The sequence below is a fragment of the Mobula hypostoma genome, chromosome 29 (genome assembly GCF_963921235.1).
Source record: "Mobula hypostoma chromosome 29, sMobHyp1.1, whole genome shotgun sequence".
In the NCBI taxonomy this organism is placed as follows: domain Eukaryota; kingdom Metazoa; phylum Chordata; class Chondrichthyes; order Myliobatiformes; family Myliobatidae; genus Mobula; species Mobula hypostoma.
This window is the reverse complement of record NC_086125.1, coordinates 22,364,601-22,389,085: the sequence shown is the minus strand read 5'-3', so window position 1 is coordinate 22,389,085 and position 24,485 is coordinate 22,364,601. Positions and strand designations below refer to the sequence as shown.

At 42.4% G+C, this 24,485-nt stretch overlaps 1 protein-coding gene across 1 annotated transcript in view; it reads left to right on the top strand.

The window, feature by feature from the left end:
- The window catches only part of LOC134339369 (adhesion G protein-coupled receptor E2-like), a 101,955-nt gene that overhangs the window by 59,462 nt on the left and 18,008 nt on the right, over window positions 1-24,485 (top strand). The window contains exons 16-17 of the mRNA XM_063035811.1: window positions 6,484-6,603; window positions 21,665-21,852. Of these exons, the coding sequence (XP_062891881.1) occupies window positions 6,484-6,603; window positions 21,665-21,852 (308 nt within the window). The remainder of the gene's footprint in view (window positions 1-6,483; window positions 6,604-21,664; window positions 21,853-24,485) is intronic.

Here is a 24,485-nt window from a genome sequence, read left to right as displayed (position 1 = left end):
GTCATAAAGTTAAAGATGAAACATTCCTTTCAAGATTTTAAGTAAGAATAGTGTATTATTTTTGTTTTGTACAATTTCAGACTGAGAAAAAGGAAAAGAGAACCATGCAAAAGTTTGGGCACCCCAAGAGATTTGAGCTCTCAGATAACTTTTACCAAGCTCTCAGACCTTAATTAGCTTGTTAGGGCTATGGCTTGTTCACAGTCATCATTAGGAAAGGCCAGGTGATGCAAATTTCAAAGCTTTATAAATACCCTGACTCCTCAAACCTTGTTCCAACCATCAGCAGCCATGGGCTCCTCTAAGCAGCTGCCTAGCACTCTGAAAATGAAAATAAATGATGCCCACAAAGCAGGGGAAGGCTGTAAGAAGATAGCAAATCATTTTCAGGTCGCCATTTCCTCAGTTCGTAATGTAATTAAGAAATGACAGTTAACAGGAACGGTGGAGGTCAAGTTGAGGTCTGGAAGACCAAGAAAACTTTCTGAGAGAACTGCTCGTAGGATTGCTAGAGAGGCAAATCAAAACCCCCGTTTGACTGCAAAAGACCATCAGGAAGGTTTAGCAAACTTTGGAGTGGTGGTGCACTGTTCTACAATGCAGCGACATCTGCACAAATATGACCTTCATGGAAGAGTCATCAGAAGAAAACCTTTCCTGTGACCTCACCACAAAATTCAGCGTCAGCAGTTTGCAAAGGAACATCTAAACAGGCCCGATGGATTTTGGAAACAAGTCCTGTGGACTGATAAAGTTAAAATAGAACTTTTTAGCTGCAATGAGTAAAGGTATGTTTGGAGAAAAAAGGGTGCAGAATTTCATGTAAAGAACACTTCACACCATCTGTAAAAAAGCTGAAGGTGAAAACAGAAAGGCTTCTACAACAGGATAATAATCCTAAACACACCTCAAAATCCACAATGGACTACCTCAAGAGGCGCAAGTTGAAGGTTTTGCCATGGCTCGCACTGTCCGCCGACATAAACATCATCAAAAATCTGTGGATAGACCTGAAAAGAGCAGTGTATGCAAGACGACCCAAGAATCTCACAGAGCTTGTGGCTTTTTGCAAGAAAGAATGGGCAAAAATCCCCCAAGCAAGAATTGAAGGACTCTTAGCTGGCTACAGAAAGCATTTACAAGCTGTGATACTTGCCAGAAGGGGTGTTACTAAGTACTGACCATGCAGGGTGCCCAAACGTTTGCTTCGGGCCCTTTTCATTTTTTGTTATTTTGAAACTGTAAAAGAAGGAAATAAAAAAGTAATCTTGCTTAAAATATTAAAGCAATGTGTCATCTTTAACTTTATGCCTTTTGGAAATCAGGTCATCTTTTACTCGCTTAGCTATTCACAGTAAAAGAAACTTTGACCAAGGGTGCCCAAACTTTTGCATGACCACATAACCATATAACTATTACAGCACGGATACAGGCCATCTTGGCACTTCTAGTCCATGCCGAACTCTTACTCTCACATAGTCCCACTGACCTACACTCAGCCCATATCCCTCCATTCCTTTCCTGTCTATATAGCGATCCAATTTAACTTTAAATGACAATATCGAACCTGCCTCAACCACTTCTGCTGGAAGCTCATTCCACACAGCCACCACTCTCTGAGTAAAGAAATTCCCCCTCATGTTACCCCTAAATTTTTGCCCCTTAACTCTCAACTCATGTCCTCTTGTTTGAATCTCCCCCACTCTCAATGGAAAAAGCCTATCCACGTCAACTCTATCAATCCCCCTCATAATTTTAAATACCTCTATCAAGTCCCCCTTCAACCTTCTACGCTCCAAAGAATAAAGACCCAACTTGTTCAACCTTTCTCTGTAACTTAAGAGATGAAACCCAGGTAACATTCATGTAAATCTTCTCTGTACTCTCTCAAATTGTTGACATCTTTCCTATAATTCAGTGACCAGAACTGTACACAATACTCCAAATTTGGCCTTACCAATGCCTTGTACAATTTCAACATTACATCCCAACTCATATACTCAAAGCTCTGATTTATAAAGACCAGCATAGCAAAAGCTTTCTTCACCACCCTATCCACGAGATTCCACCTTCAGGGAACTATGCACCATTATTCCTAGATCCCTCTGTTCTATTGCATTCTTCAATGCCCTACCATTTACCATGTATGTCCTATTTTGATTAGTCCTACCAAAATATAGCACCTCCCATTTATCAGCATTAAACTCCATCTGCCATCTTTCAGCCCACTCATCTAACTGGCCTAAATCTCTGTGCAAGCTTTGAAAACCTACTTCATTATCCACAACTCCACCTATCTTAGAATCATCTGCATACTTACTAATCCAATTTACCACCCCATCATCCAGATCATTAATTTATATGACAAACAACATTGGACCCAGTACAGATCCCTGAGGCACACCACTAGTCACCGGCCTCCAATCTGACAAAGAGTTATCCACCAGTACTCTCTGGCATCTCCCATCCAGCCAATACTGAATCCATTTTACTACTTCAATATTATTACCTAACGATTGAACCTTCCTAACTAACCTTCCATGTGGAACCTTGTCAAAGGCCTTACTGAAGTCCATATAGACAACATCCACCACTTTACCCTCGTCAACTTTCCTAGTAACCTCTTCAAAAAATTCAATAAGATTTGTCAGACATGATCTTCCATGCACAAATCCATGTTGACTATTCCTAATCAAACCCCGTCTATCCAGATAATTATATATACCATCTCTAAGAATACTTTCCATCAATTTACCCACCACTGATGTCAAACCCACAGGCCGATAATTGCTAGGTTTACTCTTAGAACCCTTTTTAAACAATGGAACAACATGAGCAATACGCCAATCCTCCGGCACCATCCCCGTTTCTAATGACATTTGAAATATTTCTGTCAGAGCCCCTGCAATTTCCACACTAACTTCCCTCAAGGTCCGAGGGAATATCCTATCAGGACCCGGAGACTTATCCACTTTTATATTCCTAAAAGCGCTACTACTTCCTCTTCTTTAATCATCATAGTTTCCATAACTACCCTACTTGTTTCCTTTACCTTACACAATTCAATATCCTTCTCCTTAGTGAATACCGAAGAAAAGAAATTGTTCAAAATCTCCCCCATCTCTTTTGGCTCCGCACATAGCTGTTCACTCTGATTCTCTAAGGGACCAATTTTATCCCTCGCTATCCTTTTACTATTAATATAACTGCAGAAACCCTTTGGATTTATTTTCACCTTACTTGCCAAAGCAACCCCATATCTTCTTTTAGCTTTTCTAATTTCTTTCTTCAGATTCTTTTAACATTCCTTATATTCCTCAAGCATCTCATCTACTCCAAGCTGCCTATATTTATTGTAGATCTCTCTCTTTTTCCGAACTAAGTTTCCAATATCCCTTGAAAACCATGGCTCTCTCAAACTTTTAACCTTTCCTTTCAACCTAACAGCAACATAAAGATTCTGTACTCTCAAAATTTCACCTTTAAATGACCTCCATTTCTCTACTACATCCTTCCCAAAAAACAAATTGTCCCAAACCACTCCTTCTAAATCGTTTTGCATCTCCTCAAATTTAGCCTTTCTCTAATCAAAAATCTCAACCCTGGGTCCAGTCCTATCCTTCTCCATAATTATATTGAAACTAATGGCATTGTGATCACTGGACCCAAAGTGCTCCCCAACACATACCTCTGTCACCTGACTTACCTCATTCCCTAACAGGAGACCCAACACTGCCCCTTCTCTAATTGGTACCTCTATGTACTGCTGCAAAAAACTATCTTGCACACAGATTACAAACTCCAAACCATCCAGCCCTTTTACAGTATGGGTTTCCCAGTCTATGTGGAGAAAATCAAAATCTCCCACAATCACAACCTTGTGCTTACTACAAATATCTGCTATCTCCTTACAAATTTGCTCCTCCAATTCTCGGTCCCCATTAGGTGGTCTATAATACACCCCGATAAGCATCACTACACCTTTCCCATTCCTCAATTCCACCCAAATAGCCTCCCTAGACGAGTCCTCTAATTTATCCTGCCAAAGCACCACTGTAATATTTTCTCTGACAAGCAATGCAAACACCTCCCCTGCTTGCCCCTCCGATTCTGTCACACCTGAAGCAATGAAATCCAGGAATATTTAGTTGCCAATCACACCCCTCCTGCAACCATGTTTCACTAATAGCGACAACATCATATTTCCAGGTATCAATCCATGCTCTGAGCTCATCCACCTTTCTTACAATGCTCCTAGCATTAAAATAGATGTATTTAAGAAACTCTCCACCTCTTATTCTCTGTTTATCCCTAATGGTGCAAACAACTTTGTTATCTTTTTCTTCCTTCTCCCCTACATCTTCGGTCTGAGTGCTCCCATTCTCTGTCCCTGACAGAGAAACTGTATATCCCTCTGCAGACTCTCCATATCTTCTGCACAATTTGCTTTTCTACTCAATTTAGTGTCATCAGCAAATTTACATATACTACACTTGGTCCCCTCTTCCAGATCGTTAATGTATATCAAGAACAGTTGTGGGCCCAGTACTGACCCCTGTGCACACCGCTCGCCACTGATTGCCAACTACAATAACATCCATGCATCCCAACTCTCTGCTATATATTAGTTTATCAATCGTCTATCCATGCTAATACATCACCCCAACTCTATGCATCCTTATCTTATGGATAAGTCTTTTATATGGCACCTTATTGAACGCCTTCTGGAAATCTAAGTAAATAACGTCCATCTGTTCCCCTCTATCCACTGTGCTCGTTATATGCTCAAAGAACTCCAGTAAGTTTGTCAAATAGAACCTGCCTTTGCTGAATCTATGCTTTGTCTGTCTGATGGATCCATTTCTTTCCAGATGCCTCGCTATTTCTTCTTTATCGATAGCTTCAGGCATTTTCCCAACTACAGATGTTAAACTAACTGGCCGATAATTATTTGCCTTTTGCCTACATCCTATTTTTAACAGTAGTGTGACATGCGGCATTTTCCATTCTGCTGGGACCTGCACAGAGTCCAGAAAATTTTGGTAAATTATCACCAAAGCCATTTCTTTCAGTACCCCGGGATGCATTGCATCAGGATCAGGGGACTTGTTCATCTTCAGGCCCGCAAGTTTGTTCAGCTCTACTTCCTAGTGACAGCTATTGTATCGAGGACCTCAGCTCCCATCGCATCCATATAATCTCTCTTTGGCATGTTAGACATGTCCTTCACCGTGAAGACTGACACAAAATAGTCATTCAAAGCCTTGGCAATTTGCTCATTTCCCAATATTAATTCCCCGTTCTTGTTCTCCAGGGGACCTCCATTCACTTTAACTACCCTTTTCTGCTTTATATTCCAGACAAGTTGTATCCCCAAACACTCATTCACATTATATAAGGAGTTATTTAATTTCTTTGTGACCTCACTGTCTGCAAATGTCCCACTCCAATGTGTTCACCGCCACTGTAGTATCATAGGAGCATTGTTGTGCAGGTCATTTTGCCCATTGAAACCATGCTCAGTCTCGACAGGGACATTACAGTCTGGTCATCCTCTGTTTCTTGATTCCCCCGTACACTATCTCTCCAACACTCCCATGTATTTTCCCATTTGAAAACTTGGGATGAAATGCTTCCACTTCCTATCCAAGCAGTGAGTTCCTTGACCACTCTCTGCGTGGAAAGGGTTTCCCTCCTGGCACCTCTGGTTCAACAATGTCACCTTTAATCCTCTGTTTGTTGGTTCTCCAACCTTCTTTAATAGAAGAACTTTCTCTTCATCGACTCTGCCGAAACCATTGACAATCTTGAAGATTTTTATCAAATTATCTCTCAACCTTCACTGCTAAAGAAGAACGATGCCACATTCTCTGGTCTGTCAATGGATCTGATGTTCCTCATCAACTGCATCTTCCTGCTCTATCTTCTCTGCACTCCCTCTAAGTATGGTAACCAAACACAAAGTAGCTCAATCATTTCTGATGTTAATTCCACCACACTTCAAAAATAGCATCTAGGAGGACATTCTGAAGTTGGGAAAAAGACTGAAGTCATGAAACTTCAATGTTCCTGATATGGGAGCGGGAATCCTCACTAACTCTGGTAAGGAGTGAAGATCACTGTCTGTGCCAAGGTTGAGAAGTGCTGGTAAGATATTAGACCTGCTGATGTAATACATTTGAGCCAGAATTTATCAGTTTACCTGCTTTTGATCAGTGCCACTAGACAGTAAAGAACATGCATGAGTATTTTCTCTCAGTTCTGTGGGAGCTGAGACTAATTGTTTTCTTGCTACAGTAAGCTAACTCAGCCCAAGAAAGCCCAGTTGCAAATTGTATCCATCAGATGGGATTCTCAGAATGCCTGAACAAGACTTTGCAGAGAAGTATTGTTCATATTGGTAGGGAGAGAGGGAGAGAGGGAAAGAGGGAACACATCCTTTTTGCCACTGAATGATTCACCTTACTTTGCATTTCCTCATAGTTCTTAAGGTCAAGGTGCCTGAAAGGAATAATGCGAATGCAGACCAACTGGTGAAATTAGAAACTCAAAATAATTCCTTCGACATTTCCCGGAGAACCATTGCTGGAGAAAATAAGACTGGTAAATTTTCTGTGTCTTTCCCGTGCTTGTGTACATGGTATAAGAATGAGTTTTACAGACTCATTCACAGGGGATGTTCTACCTTGCCCAAGTTGTTGACTGAACTATTACTCTGTGGGATCAGCCTGTGCTCCCCTACATCAAAATATGCTGCTGTGTTTGGTCTTCCTTATGTAAATCTCAGTGAAGACAATTCTGCCTTGAGTAGAAACATAGAAACATAGAAACATAGAAAATAGGTGCAGGAGTAGGCCATTCGGCCCTTCGAGCCTGCACCGCCATTTATTATGATCATGGCTGATCATCCAACTCAGAACCCAGCCTTCCCTCCATACCCCCTGACCCCTGTAGCCACAAGGGCCATATCTAACTTCCTTTTAAACATAGCTAATGAACTGGCCTCAACAGTTTGCTGTGGCAGAGAATTCCACAGATTCACCACTCTCTGTGTGAAGAAGTTTTTCCTAACCTCGGTCCTAAAAGGCTTCCCCTCTATCCTCAAACTGTGACCCCTCGTTCTAGACCTCCCCAACATCGGGAACAATCTTCCCGCATCTAGCCTGTCCAATCCCTTTAGGATCTTATACGTTTCAATCAGATCCCCCCTCAATCTTCTAAATTCCAACGAGTACAAGCCCAGTTCATCCAGTCTTTCTTCATATGAAAGACCTGCCATCCCAGGAATCAATCTGGTGAACCTTCTTTGTACTCCCTCTATGGCAAAGATGTCTTTCCTCAGATTAGGGGACCAAAACTGCACACAATACTCCAGGTGTGGTCTCACCAAGGCCTTGTACAACTGCAGTAGTACCTCCCTGCTCCTGTACTCGAATCCTCTCGCTATAAATGCCAGCATACCGTTCGCCTTTTTCACCGCCTGCTGTACCTGCATGCCCACTTTCAATGACTGGTGTATAATGACACCCAGGTCTCGTTGCACCTCCCCTTTTCCTAATCGGCCACCATTCAGATAATAATCTGTTTTCCTATTTTTGCCACCAAAGTGGATAACTTCACATTTATCCACATTAAATTGCATCTGCCATGAATTTGCCCACTCACCCAACCTATCCAAGTCACCCTGCATCCTCTTAGCATCCTCCTCACTGCTAACACTGCCACCCAGCTTCGTGTCATCCGCAAACTTGGAGATGCTGCATTTAATTCCCTCATCCAAGTCATTAATATATATTGAAACCAAACGTAGTTCAGAATGAGCAGTGCTCGGCCATTGATTTTAATCCATGTGTAATCCACATTAAGATCCAATTTATGGTATCAAACTCTGTATTAACCTGAGAGACCACTGAGGCAGGGCAGGTTCTGGGAGTGGTGACTCTCAGTCATATGCACAGCCCCATCATTACCGCAAAAGTTCAATGTAATGATCCGGTCATTCAAGCTCTAATCAAGCTGTTTCCACAGGTACCGATCCTCACATGTTTTATAGATTATGAGGACACACAGTCCTCTTTTATTGTCATTTAGTAATGCATACATTAAGAAATGATACAATATTCCTCCATGTGATATCACAAAATCACAGGACAGTCCAAGACTGAAAAACTAACAAAAACCACATAATTATAACATATAGTTACAACAGTGCAACAATACCATAATTTGATGAAGAACAGGCCATGGCACAGTAAAAAAGTTCAAAGTCTCTCGAATGTCCCACATCTCACGCAGACGGGAGAAGGAAGAAAATTCTCCCTGCCATGCCCAACAACAGTCCGACTCTGAGTCATCCGAAAACTTCGAGCCTCCGATCAGCCCTCTGACACTGAGTACCGAGCACCATCTCTATCCGAACAATTCGACCTCAGCCTCAGTTGCCAGCAGCAGGCAAAGCCAGGGATTTTGGGGCCTTCCCTCTGGAAGATTCTTGATCACCCAGTAACAGCGGCAGCGAACCGGCGTTTCAGAAATTTCTCCAGATGTTCCTCTGTGCTTTCACGTCTGTCTCCATCAAATCAGAATTGTCCACGGCCTCTACTTAACAGAAACGATATCATTTTCATCGGAGAGCTGCGCACGCGCGTCGTGCTGCCATCTTCTCCTTCTGCTGACAAGGGCTCAAGTATGTTGAATTTAAAGTGGGAAACTGTGCACTAGTCCATTTGGCTCATTTTGCTTGTAGAGGCTCTTTCAAAGAGCTCTCCGTGTGGTCCCATATCCCTGCTGACTTTGCAAAGCCCTCGGGCAGTGTATGGATTGTTTCTTGTTATCTCCGATCACCAACTCTCCTCCTTTTATTCAAATTCTTCAGGATTATTAGTGCCTCTTTCCTAATTGCCTCAGTAACAACCTCAGTCCTGAATCCCCTTCCACCTTCTGCCCCCTTCCTTACCAGTCCTGATGAAGGATCTCAACCTGAAATGTCAATTTATTCCCTTCCATAGTTGCTGCCTGGTCCACCACTGATTTCCTTTGACATTTGGTGTGTGTGTGTGTGTGTGTGTGTTGATACCTCATGCTCAGGACTGTTGTTATGCCTTCCTACCCTCCTTGGTGTTGGATGCAGTAATCTCATTTCAAAGACCTCCTTGGTTTTCATCCAGTCCAAGTTAAAGCTGAGGATCATATTAGTAACCTCTCAGCTTGCCTTGCCCCTTGTAGGACGGTTCCATGCTTGCTCACCAGCAATCCTCATTCACAATCATTGTAACATCTGCTCTGCTTTTTGGAGTAATTACTGTTAATTTGGGTTTCAGTACCTGCTGTTTCTGTACTCTGGCTCTGACACCGTTCCTCTTTCTAAGTTCCTCACAATTTACTTTTTTTCCAAGTTTTGTGTCATCATTATGGGTGGTTCTTTGTTATCAGGTGTCAACCTTGTGAGATCTGGTGCGGGACATGCTGAACAGTCAGACAGCTCTTCCCATCAGTTGGAATGATACAGAGTGGGGATGTTGCAAATAGTGAAAGATTTCCATCTCTATATCACCCACACTTCCCAATTGGGATGACCCAGAGCATTCTGCGATCTTGGAACTGTGGTTACCGTACAGATGCAGGACAATTTCACAGAGATGATCCCACAAAAGGAATGCGGTAATCACTAGAAATCTTGTTTGGCAAAGGTAGGTGGAGGCCAGAGCTCTGGCTTGACCCTTTGCACCTATTCACATCAGGATCCTGTGTGATCACTGGAGACACCAGACTCTGTCAATGTCTGGTCTAAGAGATGCAGTCCTGGTGAAGGGTCTCAGCCCGACACGTCGACTGTTTATTCCCCTCCATGTATGCTGCCTGACGCGCTGAGTTCCTCCGGCATTTTATGTGTGTTGCTAAGAGAAGCAGTTCTCAGTGTGGACTGGAGTGCTTGCATTAATGTCACTGGGCTGAGTGAGACGAGGGACAGTGAAAGAGTGCTGTTTCTTGTTAATAGACATAACAGAAAAGCAGGGGTTTGGTCGGTGCAGCAGAATGAAGCTTTCCCTACACAATGACATTGTTCACTCACAGGGCAGACACAACACTGCCCATGTCTGATCAGTGTTCTGGCTGCGCCAGGGAAGTGTGCTGGCGGTTGGAGTTGGAGAGAATTTCAGAAACTGCTGGTGGGAGAAAGAACAAGTGTAAAGGCAATTGGCAGACAGCAGCCGACTCTCAAATGTGGGGGAGGGAGACGTGGGTCTGCACGGTGGGGAGGGAGACATGGACTGGTCGATCTACCACAAACGTTCAGCAGACAGTGAAAGAGAAAACAAGGGCAAAGTTTAGCAGTAGACAGATTTTTGTTGCAGCAACGGAGGGGAAACATGAGAGAATGTAAATCGTGAAGAATAGAAGCTTTAACAACAGAAAGGAAAAGGAGATCCAGGTAAACACAGCACCTTTGAAAATGAAGCTGATAAAGTAAGTGTGAGATTACTGGTGAGGAGTTCAACTGGCGATCATTTGGCACTGGAAACTATTATGAACCTTCCATGAATGAGGATAATGCTGGAATGAATTAAATAACGTCACCATCATGAGAGAATTGGTATCAGGTAGACTGACAGAATTCAAGGTTGACGCAGGCTTCTTGATCCTGTGATCATGAAAAAGATGTGGCATCTGAGATATTGGATGTATTAGTTGTAATATCCATGGAAAAAAGAGTGAGCCATGATTGAATAGTGGAGCAGACTTGATGGGCCAAATGGCCTAATTCTCCTCCTATTTCTTATGGTCTTATGGACCTTTATATGTAGTTTGCAGACTGACATATATTTGCTAAGTTCAGGATATCTGCTTATCTGATCATGGAGAGGGTCAGCAGAAAGTTCAATAGAATGATTATGGGAACGATAGGTTAACGTATGAGGGAGATACGAAGAATGAGGGTGGATCTCACTGAAACATATCGACTATCGAAAGGCCAGGGAGAATCTTGCACCAGAGAGCACAGCCTCAGAATACAAGGACATCCCAATGGAATAGAGGTGTACAGGTATTTCTTTAGTCAGAGGATGGTGAATCTATGGCTCTGGAGGCCAAGTGATTGGGTATATTTAAAATGGGCCTTGATAGGTTCATGATGGTGCTGATAAGTGGCAACTCTTCGCATGCAACTCAGATGGGAATCATGAGGGTGTGCCTTCAGGACCATACTGGACATTACCAAACCAAAAACCATGGATAAACCAGGAGATTTGTAGACTGCTGAGAGCTGGATATGTGGTATTCTAGACTGGTGATCTACGGAAGGCTACTTTAAGAGAGAAATAAACATGCCCAGTCTCCTTTTGGCAGCAATGGAGTAAGACGCTTGTTGGCGCTACTCCTTCCTTTCACAACTTACTTTCCACTGCTAGTTTTGTTCAAACTTTGAAGATTTTCGTGAAGGATTTACGAATTAATCACGATGGCTGGAACCCGAACTGGAACCGAATTAAGATGTGGCAAAATTGTTTCCAAACCTGAACAAACAAAGGAGTCAGAGGAAGTCTCTACTTCACAAAGAATATTTTCTTTGGTGCAAGATATTAATATCAAGATCGGGATGGTGGAGACCAAGATTGATAATCTGACGTATGCTAATGAAAAGCTTAAAAACCCGTCTCTGCTGTCCAGGGATCTTTGAAGAATCTGGAATTTCAATATCAGTCAATTAAAAAGGACGCTAATAGAATCGGAAGAGAACTGGAGATTGTGAGTCAAGTGATTAATGAACAAGGTTTAAAGATATCTACTGTGGAAAGGAAAATTGTTGAGGTTTCTTCAGAAATACTAAGAACTAAGAAGAAAATGACTGATCTGGAAAGCAGAAGTCGTAGGATGAATTTACATGTACTGGGTTTGCCTGAAAACATGGAAACCTGTGAGGCACTAAAGATTTTCATGAATATGCTACACTCACTTTTTAGTGAGATACTTGAAGTTCCTCCGATGATAGATAGAGCTCACCGAATCCTTCACCCAAAACCTTCTGTTGAGTTGAAACCTCGCCCGGTGATTGTATGTTTGCATTACTTTACTACTAAAGAAGCAATTCTTCGAGATGCTAGGAAGCAGGGGAAGCTAATTTATAATGGAGTAGAGATTTACATAGTTGAAGATTTTGCCCCAGAGGTTTATGCAGAAAGAATTAAATACCGGGAAGTGATGGCTGAACTTCATAAGAACTGTCGCCCCTCTTTGCATTATCCAGCTCGTTTGAGGATTTCCACATTTAATGCTCACCCAAAACGATTTGATTCCCCAGAAGAGGCTTGGAAATTTGTAAAGGAGTTTAAGCCTATCTTGCAAGCAACTTAAACACTTAACCCCGGCTGGGAGTCATTTGTAACTGGATCGCTGAAAGCTTAATCTGCGTTTTATGACTGCCCAGACATCATTTTGCCTGTTTTATTTTCTCCTTTAGGATTTGTAAGAGTTTAACACTAGTCATAACATATTACTTGGTTGGATCTATCTTTTTTGAATATACCATCTATTTTTATTAAATGAATTGCAACGAGACCTGGGTGTCATTATACACCAGTCTTTGAAAGTGGGCATGCAGGTACAGCAGGCGGTGAAAAAGGCGAATGGTATGCTGGCATTCATAGCAAGAGGATTCGAGTACAGGAGCAGGGAGGTACTACTGCAGTTGTACAAGGCCTTGATGAGACCACACCTGGAGTACTGTGTGCGGTTTTGGTCCCCTAATCTGAGGAAAGACATTCTTGCCATAGAGGGAGTGCAAAGAAGGTTCACTAGGTTGATTCCTGGGATGACAGGACTTTCATATGATGAAAGACTGGATCGACTAGGCTTATACTCGTTGGAATTTAGAAGATTGAGGGGGGATCTTATTGGAACCTATAAAATTCTAAAGGGATTGGACAGGCTAGATGCAGGAAGATTGTTCCCGATGTTGGGGAAGTCCAGAATGAGGGGTCACAGTCTGAGGATAAAGGGGAAGCCTTTTAGGACCGAGATTAGGAAAAACTTCTTCAAACGGAGGGTGGTGAATCTGTGGAATTCTCTGCCACAGGAAACAGTTGAGGCCAGTTCGCTGGCTATATTTAAGAGGGAGTTAGATATGGCCCTTGTGGCTAAAGGGATCAGGGGGTATGGAGAGAAGGCAGGTGTAGGGTTCTCAGTTGGATGATCAGCCATGATCGTAATGAATGGCAGTGCGGGCTCGGAGGGCCGAAAGGCCTACTCCTGCACCTATTTTCTATGTTTCAATCATGTTATTTTTTTTCTCTCTGATTGAATCCATAATTTGTTCTTCCCTGGGGGTGTGGTTTCTGCAGACACACTAACTTATTTTATTAAACCTTAAATTAAAGCCTTATAATGGACGTTAATAAAATTAATATAATCTTTTGGAACCTGAATGGCTTGAACCAACCTATTAAGCGTAGAAAGATCTTTAAGAAATTAAAAACACTTCAAGCTGATATTATTTTTGTGCAAGAGACCCATATCCGTAGGGAGGATGAAAACCGTTTTTTTAAATTTTGGAGGGGCTCTCAGTTTCACTCTTCATCAGTATTTAAAATTAGAGGGATGTCTATTTTTATTAATTTTAAAACCGCTGTTGTACATCTTAATACTGTCACTGATTCAATTGGAAGATACTTAATTGTTACTGGTTTGTTATGTGGTCAAAAGATGGCTTTGGTGTGTGTGTATGCACCTAATGTAGATAGCCCTGAATTTTCAAACTGGATTTATTAAGAATAGATACTCATATTTTAATATTCAGAGATTATTGAATATTATTCATTCCTCTGCATCTAAAGAAATTGAATGTGTTGTCTCCCTTGATGCAGAGAAAGCCTTTGATAGGGTAGAGTGGTCCTATTTATTTAAGTTTTAGAAAGATTTAAATTTGGTCCAGTTTTTATTTCCTGGATTACGCTGATCTATCAAGCTCCTATGGCGGCAGTTATAACTAACAATCAAAAATCTCCATATTTTAGGCTAAATGGAATTACCCAGCAGGGTTGTCCTCTTAGTCCCCTGTTATTCAATCTGGCTTTAGAACCTCTTGCTATTGTCCTTTGGGACTCCAACAATGTTCAGGGTATTAAGAGAGGAGATGAGGCGCATAAGATTTCATTGTATGCAGAATGACTTATTAGTTTATATTTCAGATCCTAAGAAATCTATTCCTTCTATATTATATATATATTTTCTGAATTTAGTAGTTTTTCTGGATATAAATTAAATTTGCTCAAAAGTGAGTTATTTCCTGTTAATAACTACTTAGATCAATACCATCAAATTCCTTTTAGCATTGCTAAAAATAACTTCACTTATCTTGGTATTAAAATTACCAAAAATTTTAAGGACCTATATAAATATAACTTTCTTCTATTAATTGAATACATGCAACAAATACTTTCTGAATGGTCTCCGATGACATTATCTTTAATTGGTCGAATTAATGCTATTAAAATGATAGTGCTATCGAAGTTCTTATATGTATTTCAAGCAATACCTTCCTTTGTTCCTCAACGATTTTTTGATAGAATAGACTCTAAAATTTTATCTTATACTTGGAGCAATAAAAATCCAAGATTGAGTAAACCTCTATTGCAGAAATCGAAAAAGCATGGTGCGTTCCTTGAAGTTGACGCATAATGTGAAAAATTATTTAAATGGAGAAAATAGGGATGCATTCCAGAGCGCTTCCTAAATATGTTTTATCCGCAATTTATTCACATTTTTATACCAATACGACACAAAAGCAGTACTACAAGTCAACATTTATATTATATTTAATCAATTTAAGGTAATATTCAATGTAATAAATCACAGAAAGTTAACATCCTCTGGTATACAGTACTCACCAACAGTGGCAGGTGTGTTTGCTCCGGGAGATGAGTGGTTGTTGTGGTGTTGGGCAGCTTTACACGGATAAGGTGGATGGTTGTGGTCGTCAGGATAATATCAAGCACAGCAAGGGGTGAAGGAAGACTCATAGAACTCTTAGAACTGCCGGCAGCAGCAGATTACAGCGATTTGCATAAAATGGTGAGGGTTGTTTGCTAGGCAACATTTTGTTTTAAATTTGCTTGTAGGGAAGAAGAGTTGACGGCAGGGAACGACTGAAATGCTGACTCCATTCTCAACTTGGGTCCATGTCCATCGCCATTTGTGTCAAGTGTTCCAACTTCCACCATTTCCTCACCTTTGGTAAACTCCCGGTATTTTCAAAATCGTCTGTTGCTTGCAGTATCTGCGAGATAATTCGCTGTAAAGAAATGTGTACGCCTTGAATGTGGATTACAGCTTGGTCGAGTGGTTGAATCAGCAATGTTGTGTTAGACGACGGGAAACACACTGTTATGTTAGGATGAATGCTGTCCAAATGTTCAGGATGGACTGGCACATTGTCAAGCAACAAAAGAACTTTAAAGGGAAGATTCTGTTCCCAGCAGTAGCGTCTCAGAGCTGTGTTACCTTCAGCTGCTGCCACGCTGTTTATAATTAACAACTTTTTTCAAGTATTAAAGCGGTTCTCTGCCGCTCGGCTGACGGCCCAAGACATGACATCGGACGCTTAGGAGGCATAGTTAAATATTTCAAGCACAAAATCACTGCACCGTAGGTAAAACCAACCAAAGTTTAAGATGGCACATCCACACCTTGCCAAAACCAATGCGAGGGAGAGAGATTGTGAGGCGCGCGCACCTGACTTGTATTGGTGGGAAAGCGGTGCTTCTCGTCCCAACAGTGAGACCGTAAAGCGCGCGTGCATCACTTGTTTTGGCGGGAAGGCAGTGCTTCTCGTCCCAACAGTGAGACCGTGAAGCGCACGTGCATGACTTGTGTTGGCAGGAAAGCGGTGCTTCTCGTCCCAATGGTGAGACCGTGAAGCGCACGTGCGTGACTTGTATTGGCGGGAAAGCGGTGCTCCTTGTCCCAACGGTGAGACTGTCAGGTGTGCGCATGTGACTTGTATTGGCGGGAAAGCGGTGCTCCTCGCATAACTGAGTTTTGGATGCACTTAACGAGACGTTGGTAGAAATAGGTTCCTCGCATAACTGTGAATCCGCATAGTCTGAAGACGTATATAACGAGCATAGAGTGTATTTCGCTTTGGATTCATTATTCAGACATACATGATTGTCCTTTATGGGTAGATTTGGAGAAAAACTCGGTGAAGGGGTATTCTTTGGGCTCTTTACTGGGAGCTTCTCTTCCTTTTTTGCTTTCTAAAATTGGTGGTCAAGACCTCAATCCCATTATTAAACATACATTAAGAGTTTGGTTTCAGTTTCGTAGATTTTTTTGAGTTTAATAACTTTGTTCTTTCTGGTAAAATCCATCTTAATTATTTTTTAAACCATCAATTTCCGATCAAACCATTTTAATTTGGAAAACCAAAGGAATAATAACTTTAACACGAGGAAATCTGCAGATGCTGGAATTTCAAGCAACACACATCAAAGTTGCTGGTGAACGCAGCAGGCCAGGCAACATCTCTAGGAAGAGGTACAGTCGACGTTTTGGGCCAAGATCCTTCGTCAGGACTAACTGAAGGAAGAGCTAGTAAAAGATTTGAAAGTGGGGGGGGAGGGGAGATCCGAAATGATAGGAGAAGACAGGAGGGGGAGGGATGGAGCCAAGAGCTGGACAGGTGATTGGCAAAAGGGATATGAGAGGATCATGGGACAGGAGGCCCAGGGAGAAGGAAAAGGGGGAGGGGGGAAAAAAGCCCAGAGGATGGGCAGGGGGTATAGTCAGAGGGACAGAGGGAGAAACAGGAGAGAGAGAGAAAGAATGTGTGTATAAAAATAAATAATGGATGGGATACGAGGGAGAAGAGGGGCATTAGCGGAAGTTTGAGAAGTCAATGTTCATGCCATCAGGTTGGAGGTTACCCGGACGGAATATAAGGTGTTGTTCCTCCAACCTGACAACACCTTATATTCCGTCTGGGTAGCATCCAACCTGATGGCATGAACATTGACTTCTCAAACTTCCACTAATGCCCCACCTCCCCCTCGTACCCCATACGTTATTTATTTATATACACATATTCTTTCTCTCTCTCTCCTTTTTCTCCCTCTGTCCCTCTGACTATACCCCTTGCCCGTTTTCTGGGTTTTACCCCCATACCCCTTTTCCTTCTCCCTGAGCCTCCTGTCCCATGATCCTCGCATATCCCTTTTGCCAATCAACTGTCCAGCTCTTGGCTCCATCCCTCCCCCTCCTGTCTTCTCCTGTCATCTTGGATCTCCCCCTCCCCCTCCCACTTTCAAATCTCTTATTAGCTCTTCCTTCAGTTAGTCCTGACGAAGGGTCTCAGCCCGAAACATCGACTGTACCTCTTCGTAGAGATGCTGCCTGGCCTGCTGCATTCACCAGCAACTTTGATGTGTGTTGGAATAATAAATTTTTTTGGATTTGTTTATGGAGGATTGTTTAATGTCTTTCACTCGATTAGTGGACAAATATGATTTATCTAATGACACTTTTTTAGATATTTACAAATTAGGAATTTTGTACGTAGTTTACTTTCAAATTTTCCCTCTGTTTATCCACCCAATATAATAGATACTCTTTTTCAGGTTAAACCTGATAGCTATAATTTACAAATGGTTATTGAATTTGTGAAAGGTATCTAACGATAAAATTAAAGGTGCATGGGAATTGGAATTTCGAGAGTCACTTTCAGATAATCAATGGGATAAAATTTTTCATTTGGTAAATACCTCATCTATTTGTGCCCGTCATTCCTTGATACAGTTCAAGGTAGTCTATCGGGCACATATGTCAAAGGATAAATTAGCCCGTAGTTTTCCCAATATTAATCCTATTTGTGACAGATGTAATATTGAGGTGGCTACTTTACCTCATATGTTTTGGTCTTGTATCAAGATAGGTAATTTTTGGAAAGATGTCTTTAAAACTTTATCAAAAGTTTTGAATTTGGACCTACAACTGAATTTATTCACAGCAATTTTTGGGATCATTCCACCGGAAGCAGGAAATGTTCCTGTTTCCGCTCAATGGATGATAGCTTTTACAACTTTATTGGCTAGGAGAGCCATTTTGCTTAAAAGGAAGGTCTCGGGTCTTGGCCTGAAATGTCGACTGTACCTCTTCCTAGGGATGCTGCCTGGCCTGCTGCGTTCACCAGCAACTTTGATGTGTGTTGCTTGAATTTCCAGCATCTGCAGAATTCCTGTTGTTTGCGTCTCTAATACACCTACTGTTTTTTATTGGCTTTCCTCCATTATGTCTTGTCTAAGTTTAGAGAAAATAAGTCGGACATTTGATACATCCTTTAAATTTGAAGAAACCTGGTAACCTTTCATTCAATACTTTCATATGGTTTGATTTATTACTCTCCCAGTTACTTTCTCAAAACTTTGGATTTGTTCAAAAAGTTTTTTTTTCACTTGCTTTACTCTCAGTAATGGCTGCCTAGTCCCCTATTTTTTCTCTTTTATTTTTTTTTAACTATTTTTTGTTTTTGTTTATATAGAATAGTGTTTTTTTTCTAAATATAAAATAATAAAAGTTGCTTTATCTTTTTTCTCTTTGTATGAAATGATAAGAGAAGAATTGAGTATTTTAATTTTTATTACATACTATTAAATTAATACAATGTATGAGCTTTATAATGTTTATTTTACCTTTTATATGTATTGTTATCATCATAGATATCTGAGATAATCATCCACTTGTTTGTATATATGTACTTTTAAAAAAAAATTAATAAGAAGATTGATAAAGAAAGAAAGAAATAAACATGCCAATTGAAATCAGAGATGGAACCAAACGCACAACAGCTCTGACAAGATTTACAAGCCATTACTTTCTCCAAAGAGAAACCTAACATCATGAATGGCTGTGATGCTTCACTCCCAGATGAGTTCAGTGCCATTTACGCGAACGTTGAAAGAGAGAATAAATCTATGCTTGTGTGAATCCCTGCAGCATCTGGTGACCCTGTAATCTCTGTCTCAGAGGACCACATCAGACAGCTTTCAAGAGGCGTCGGGTCCGGATGGTGTGCCTGGCAGGGAAATGAAAATCTGTGCCAACCAACTGGTGGGATTGTTCAAGAACATCTTCAATCTCTCAGTGCCGTAGTCAGAATTTCCCACCTGCTTCAAAAGGGCGACATCCATACCAGCACCCAGGAAGGGCAGGGTGAGCTGCCTCAATGACTACCACCCAGTTGTACTCACAGCTGCTGTGATGAAGTGCGTTGGGAGGTTGGTCGTGGCCAGAATCAACTCCTGCCTAAACAAGGACCTGGACCTGTTGTGAGGGTGCCATGGTTGCATAGCAGTTGGCATAGACAGCTCGGGCATCAAAGTTCAGAGTTCAATTCCAGTGTCCTTTGGAAGCAAGTTTGTACATTCCTTCCTGTGTGTGCATGGCTTTCTGCTGGGTGTTCCGATTTCCTCCCACCATTCAAAGTCAGTCCGGTTAGTAGTGTATTGTCCCGAGATTAGGCTACGGTTAAATCAGTGGTTTGCTGGGTGGCAAGGCTCAAAGGGTCAGAAGGGCCTGTTAAATGCTGTATCTCTAAATAAAATAGAACAAACTTTGCCTATCGCCACAATAGGATGCAATCTCACTGGCTCTGCACTCGGCCTTGGATCACCTGGATGATAGCAACACTTACGTCAGGCTGCTGTTTATTGATTCCAGCTCAGCGTTCAACACAATCATACCCTCAATTCTAATCAACAGACTCCAAAACCTGGGCTTCTGTACCCCTCTCTGCAAGTGGATCCTTGACTCCTTCATCAGGAGACCACAGTCAGTGCAGATCAGAAATAACCTCCTCCTTGCTGATTATCAAGACTGGTGTACCTCAAGGATGTGTGCTTACCCACTGCTCTACTCTCTCTACACCCATGACTGTGTGGCTAGGCACAGCTCAAATTCCATCCATAAATTTGCTGACAACACAACTATTGTTGACAGAATTTCAGGTGGTGATGAGGAGGTGTACAGGAGTGAGATAGATCAGCTGGTTGAGAGGTGTCACAACAACCCTACACTCAACATCAGTAAGACCAAGGAGCTGATTGTGGATTTCAGGAAGGGGAAGTCGAGGAACCACACATCCTCATCGAGGGGCCTGCACTTGAAAGGGTAAACAGTTTCAAGTACCTGGGTGTCAACAGTTTTGAAGGTCTGTCCTGGACCCATACTGATTTAATTACAAAGAATGCACGACAGTGGCTATTTGTCATTCAGAGTTTGAGGAGAATTGGTATGTCAGAAAAGACGAATTTTACAGATGTACTGTAGAGCGCATTCTAACTGGCTGCAACACTATCTAGTATGGAGTGGCCGCTGTACAGGATCAGAAAAGGCTGGAGAAAGTTGTAAACTTAGCTAGCCCAATCATGGGCTCCAGCCTCCCAAACATAAACGACACCTTCAAAAGACAATGGCTCAAAATGGCATTAAGGACCCCCATCTTCCATGACATGCTCTCTTCTCATTGCTGCCATCAATGAAGGAGAAACAGGTGCCTGAAGACACACTTTCAGCCTTTCAGGAACAGCTTCTTCCTCTCCGCCATCAGATTACTGAATGGACAATGAAACCATGAACCACTAAGTGCCTCACTCTGTTTTATTTTATGATTTCCTTTTGCACTACTTATTTAATTCTTTATATATGATTTATTGTAATTTAAAGGATTATTATTATTATTATTATTATGTATTGCAATGTTGCAATAGCCCAAAATAACAAATTTCACACATATGCCAGTGATAATAAGGTTTAGAAGGTTTCAAAGGTTTCATAGGTACATTTAATATCAGACAAATGTATACAATATACATCCTGAAATTCTTTTTCTTCGCAAACATTCAGGAAAACAGAGCAGTGCCCCAAAGAATGAATAACGGTTAAATGTTTGAACCCAAAGCCGCCCCCCCCAGCTCCTCCCTCCCACATGTAAGCAGCAGCAAAACAATGATCTCTCCCTCTCCCACCAGCAAAAAAGAATCGGTGCCCCCCAGCAAACAGTTGAGTGTGTAGCAAATAATCAATAAAGACACAGACTTGCAGTACCCCGACGACTACTCCTTCACCCAGTAATTCGACATACCCCAGGCTTGCACTCTCCCTCATAAAGGAAAAAGAGGTGTCTCTGTATTAAACATAATTCTGATTCTGGTTAGCCAGGCATCAACGTTTACGTGGAGAAGGAAGGAGAATGGGGTTGAGAGGAATAATAAATCAGTCATTATGGAATGGTGGAGTAAACTCGATGGGCTGAATGGCCTAATTCTGCACCTTTGTCTTATGGTCTTATCTTCTTTCCCAGAAAGGCACCATTTTCTGTGGATCTCCAGATTTTGGACTATCCACAAGACAAAGGTCAGGAATGTGATAAAATCCCACTGACCTGGAAGAGTATAGCTTAACCAACACAAATTAACTTAACACCATCCACGATAAAGCAGCCCACATGATGATCTCCTTGTCCATCCCCATCGAGAGCTGATTTTGATACTCAAAGACTTACAAAGCGCTACTGCAATGGGTGTGTTTTGTGTTGACCTGCCTTTATATCCAGTTGCTGGAGTGTTTCAGTGATGTTTCTCCACATTCACCAAAGGCTGATCTATTATCTCCACAGAGTTTCAGGCTGTTTCCTTAATTGTGTTCAAAGACTTGGAATCCCTGCTGAACCAAGAGATTAAGGGCGGCCGTTCATCTCAGAACAATGTCTCATTAAACTCCAAGGTGATAGCCGCCACCATCAGCAACAAAGCTGTCAGCTCTAATCGGAAGGAAAAGTTCAATTTGGCTCTGAAACTCAACCAGGTTTGTAGATACAATCTGTGATGTTCCCCAATTGAAAATGATCTTCCTGCTAAAAGGCAAAATGGGAGGTTGAACAGGCGCTGAGCCTGGGTTTAGGTATGACATTTCCATGGAAAGAACACATACAAAATGCTGGTGAACGCAGCAGGCCAGGCAGCATCTATAGGAAAAAGCACAGTTGATGTTTCGGGCCGAGACTCTTCGTCAGGACTAACTGAAGAAGAGATAGTAAGAGATTTGAAAGTGGGTGGGGGAGGGGGAGATCTGAAAAGATAGAAGAAGACAGGAGGGGGAGGGATGGAGTTAAGAGCTGGAAAGTTGATTGGCAAAAGGGATATGAGTGGACCATGGGACAGGAGGCCTAGGGAGAAAGAAAGGGGGAGGGGAGCATCAGATGAAGTTGGAGAGCAGGCAAGGAGTTACTGTGAGAGGGACAGAGGGAGAAAAAAGAGAGAGAAAAAAGGGGAAAAGAATGAATGACTGAATGAATAAATAAAGAAAGAAAGAAAGGCAGGCAGGCAGGCAGGCTAGGGTAAGAAGGGGAGGAGGGCATTAACCGAAGTTAGAGAAGTCAACTCTGCTCTCAAACTCATCTCTCCCATTTCACACACATCTGGTCTCACCCCATCCTCCCGCCACCCCACTAGGAATAGGGTTCCCCTTGTCCTCACCTACCACCCCATCAGCCTCCGGATCCAACATATAATTCTCCGTAATTTCCGCCACCTCTAACGGGATCCCACCACCAAGCACATCTTTCCCTCCCCACCTCTTTCTGCTTTCTGCAGGGATCGCTCCCTACGTGACTCCCTTGTCCATTCGTCCCCCCCATCCCTTCCCACCAATCTCTCTCCCGGCACTTATCCTTGTAAGTGGAATAAGTGCTACACATGCCCTTACACTTCCTCCCTCACCACCATTCAGGGCCCCAGAAAGTCCTTCCAGGTGAGGCGACACTTCACCTGTGGGTCGGCTGTGGTGATATACTGCGTCCGGTGCTCCCAATGCAGCCTATTGGCGAGACCCGACGCAGACTGAGAGATGGTTTTGCTGAACACCTACGCTCTGTCTGCCAGGCAAAGCAGGATCTCCCAGTTGCAACATATTTTAATTCCACGTCCCATTCCCATTCTGATATGTCTATCCACGGCCTCCTCTTCTGTCAAGATGAAGCCACACTCAGGTTGGAGGAACAACACCTTATATTCCGTCAGGGTAGCCTCCAACCTGATGGCATGAACATTGACTTCTCTAACTTCCGCTAAGGCCCCTGCTCCCTTTCTTACCCTATCCCTTATTTATTTATTTATTTATTTATTTGTTTGTTATTTTTTTATTTTTCCCTTTTCTCTCTTTTTTCTCTCTCTGTCGCTCTCACTATAACTCCTTGCCTGCTCTCCATCTTCCTCTGGTGCTCCCCTCCCCCTTTCTTTCTCCCTAGGCCTCCCATCCCATGATCCTCTCCCTTCTCCAGCCTTGTATCCCTTTTGTCAATCAACTGTCCAGCTCTTGGCTCCATCCCTCCCCCTCCTGTCTTCTCCTATCAATTTGGATCCCCCCCTCCCCTTCCCACTTTCAAATCTCTTACTATGTCCTCTTTCAGTTAGTCCTAATGAAGGGTCTCAGCCTGAAACGTCGACTGTGCTTCTTCCTACAGATGCTGTCTGGCCTGCTGTGTTCCACCAGCATTTTGTCTGTGTTGCTTGAATTTCCAGCATCTGCAGATTTCCTCGTGTTTAGATTTCTATGGAAACTGGGTTTGGGCCATTGCAGGTCATTTTATGATGGCCTTTCTAGTCCCCATTACTCAGGGACAGTACAGTGGGGCCTGATAGAGGAAGTGGAGATCCCTCATCTGAGAGAGACGGGGAATTGTTTAGAGACTGGTGGAGAGACACAGAGGAGGAGGAGTCCCTTGCTGTCATTTCTCAGGTCATTGAGTAACTGGTTACAAAGTACAACCACCATTTCACTGAAAGGAAAATACCCATTACTGCATTACTGTAATTACCCATTCAGCCATCGAGTTTGCACTGTAGCAGAGTGGTTCACATAACGCTTTACAGTGCCAGCAATAAGACAGGGGTTCAATTCCCGCCACTGTCTGTAAGGAGTTTGTACTTTCTCTTCGTGATCACATGGGTTTCATGAGTTAAAAAATACATGTGGACTAAGATGATAACTGTCCTGTGCTATCACCAGTGGGATCATCAGTTGATCTGCCACCTGTCTTCAGGAGTTTCGGCCCGCTTATGATCAAGACTCCCTCGAGGTGGTGGGCCAGTAATGCAAAAGCACCACCTCCCACTGGTGAGCTTAAAAACTTGGCATCTGCCTCTATCAGTCACTTCCATCCAACAGATAGTCTGCTCTTCAGGTGTCTATGCAACTACTGAAGGGTTTGCAAGATATGTATACACTGTCTGACTATCTGCCCCTCTGGACATACTTGGTCCACACCCATGCTGATCCTTTCTCTGCTGCCTCAGCTACAGCCCTGCTGGATGACTTGATCTCTCTTCTAGTGAAGCCAAGGTCACGCAGCCACTTCTGGAGAGTGAATGCAATAAACCCACGGCAGCCTACTTTGAATGGATAGCATGAGACCTTCCACCCTCTGTCTCTGCACTCTG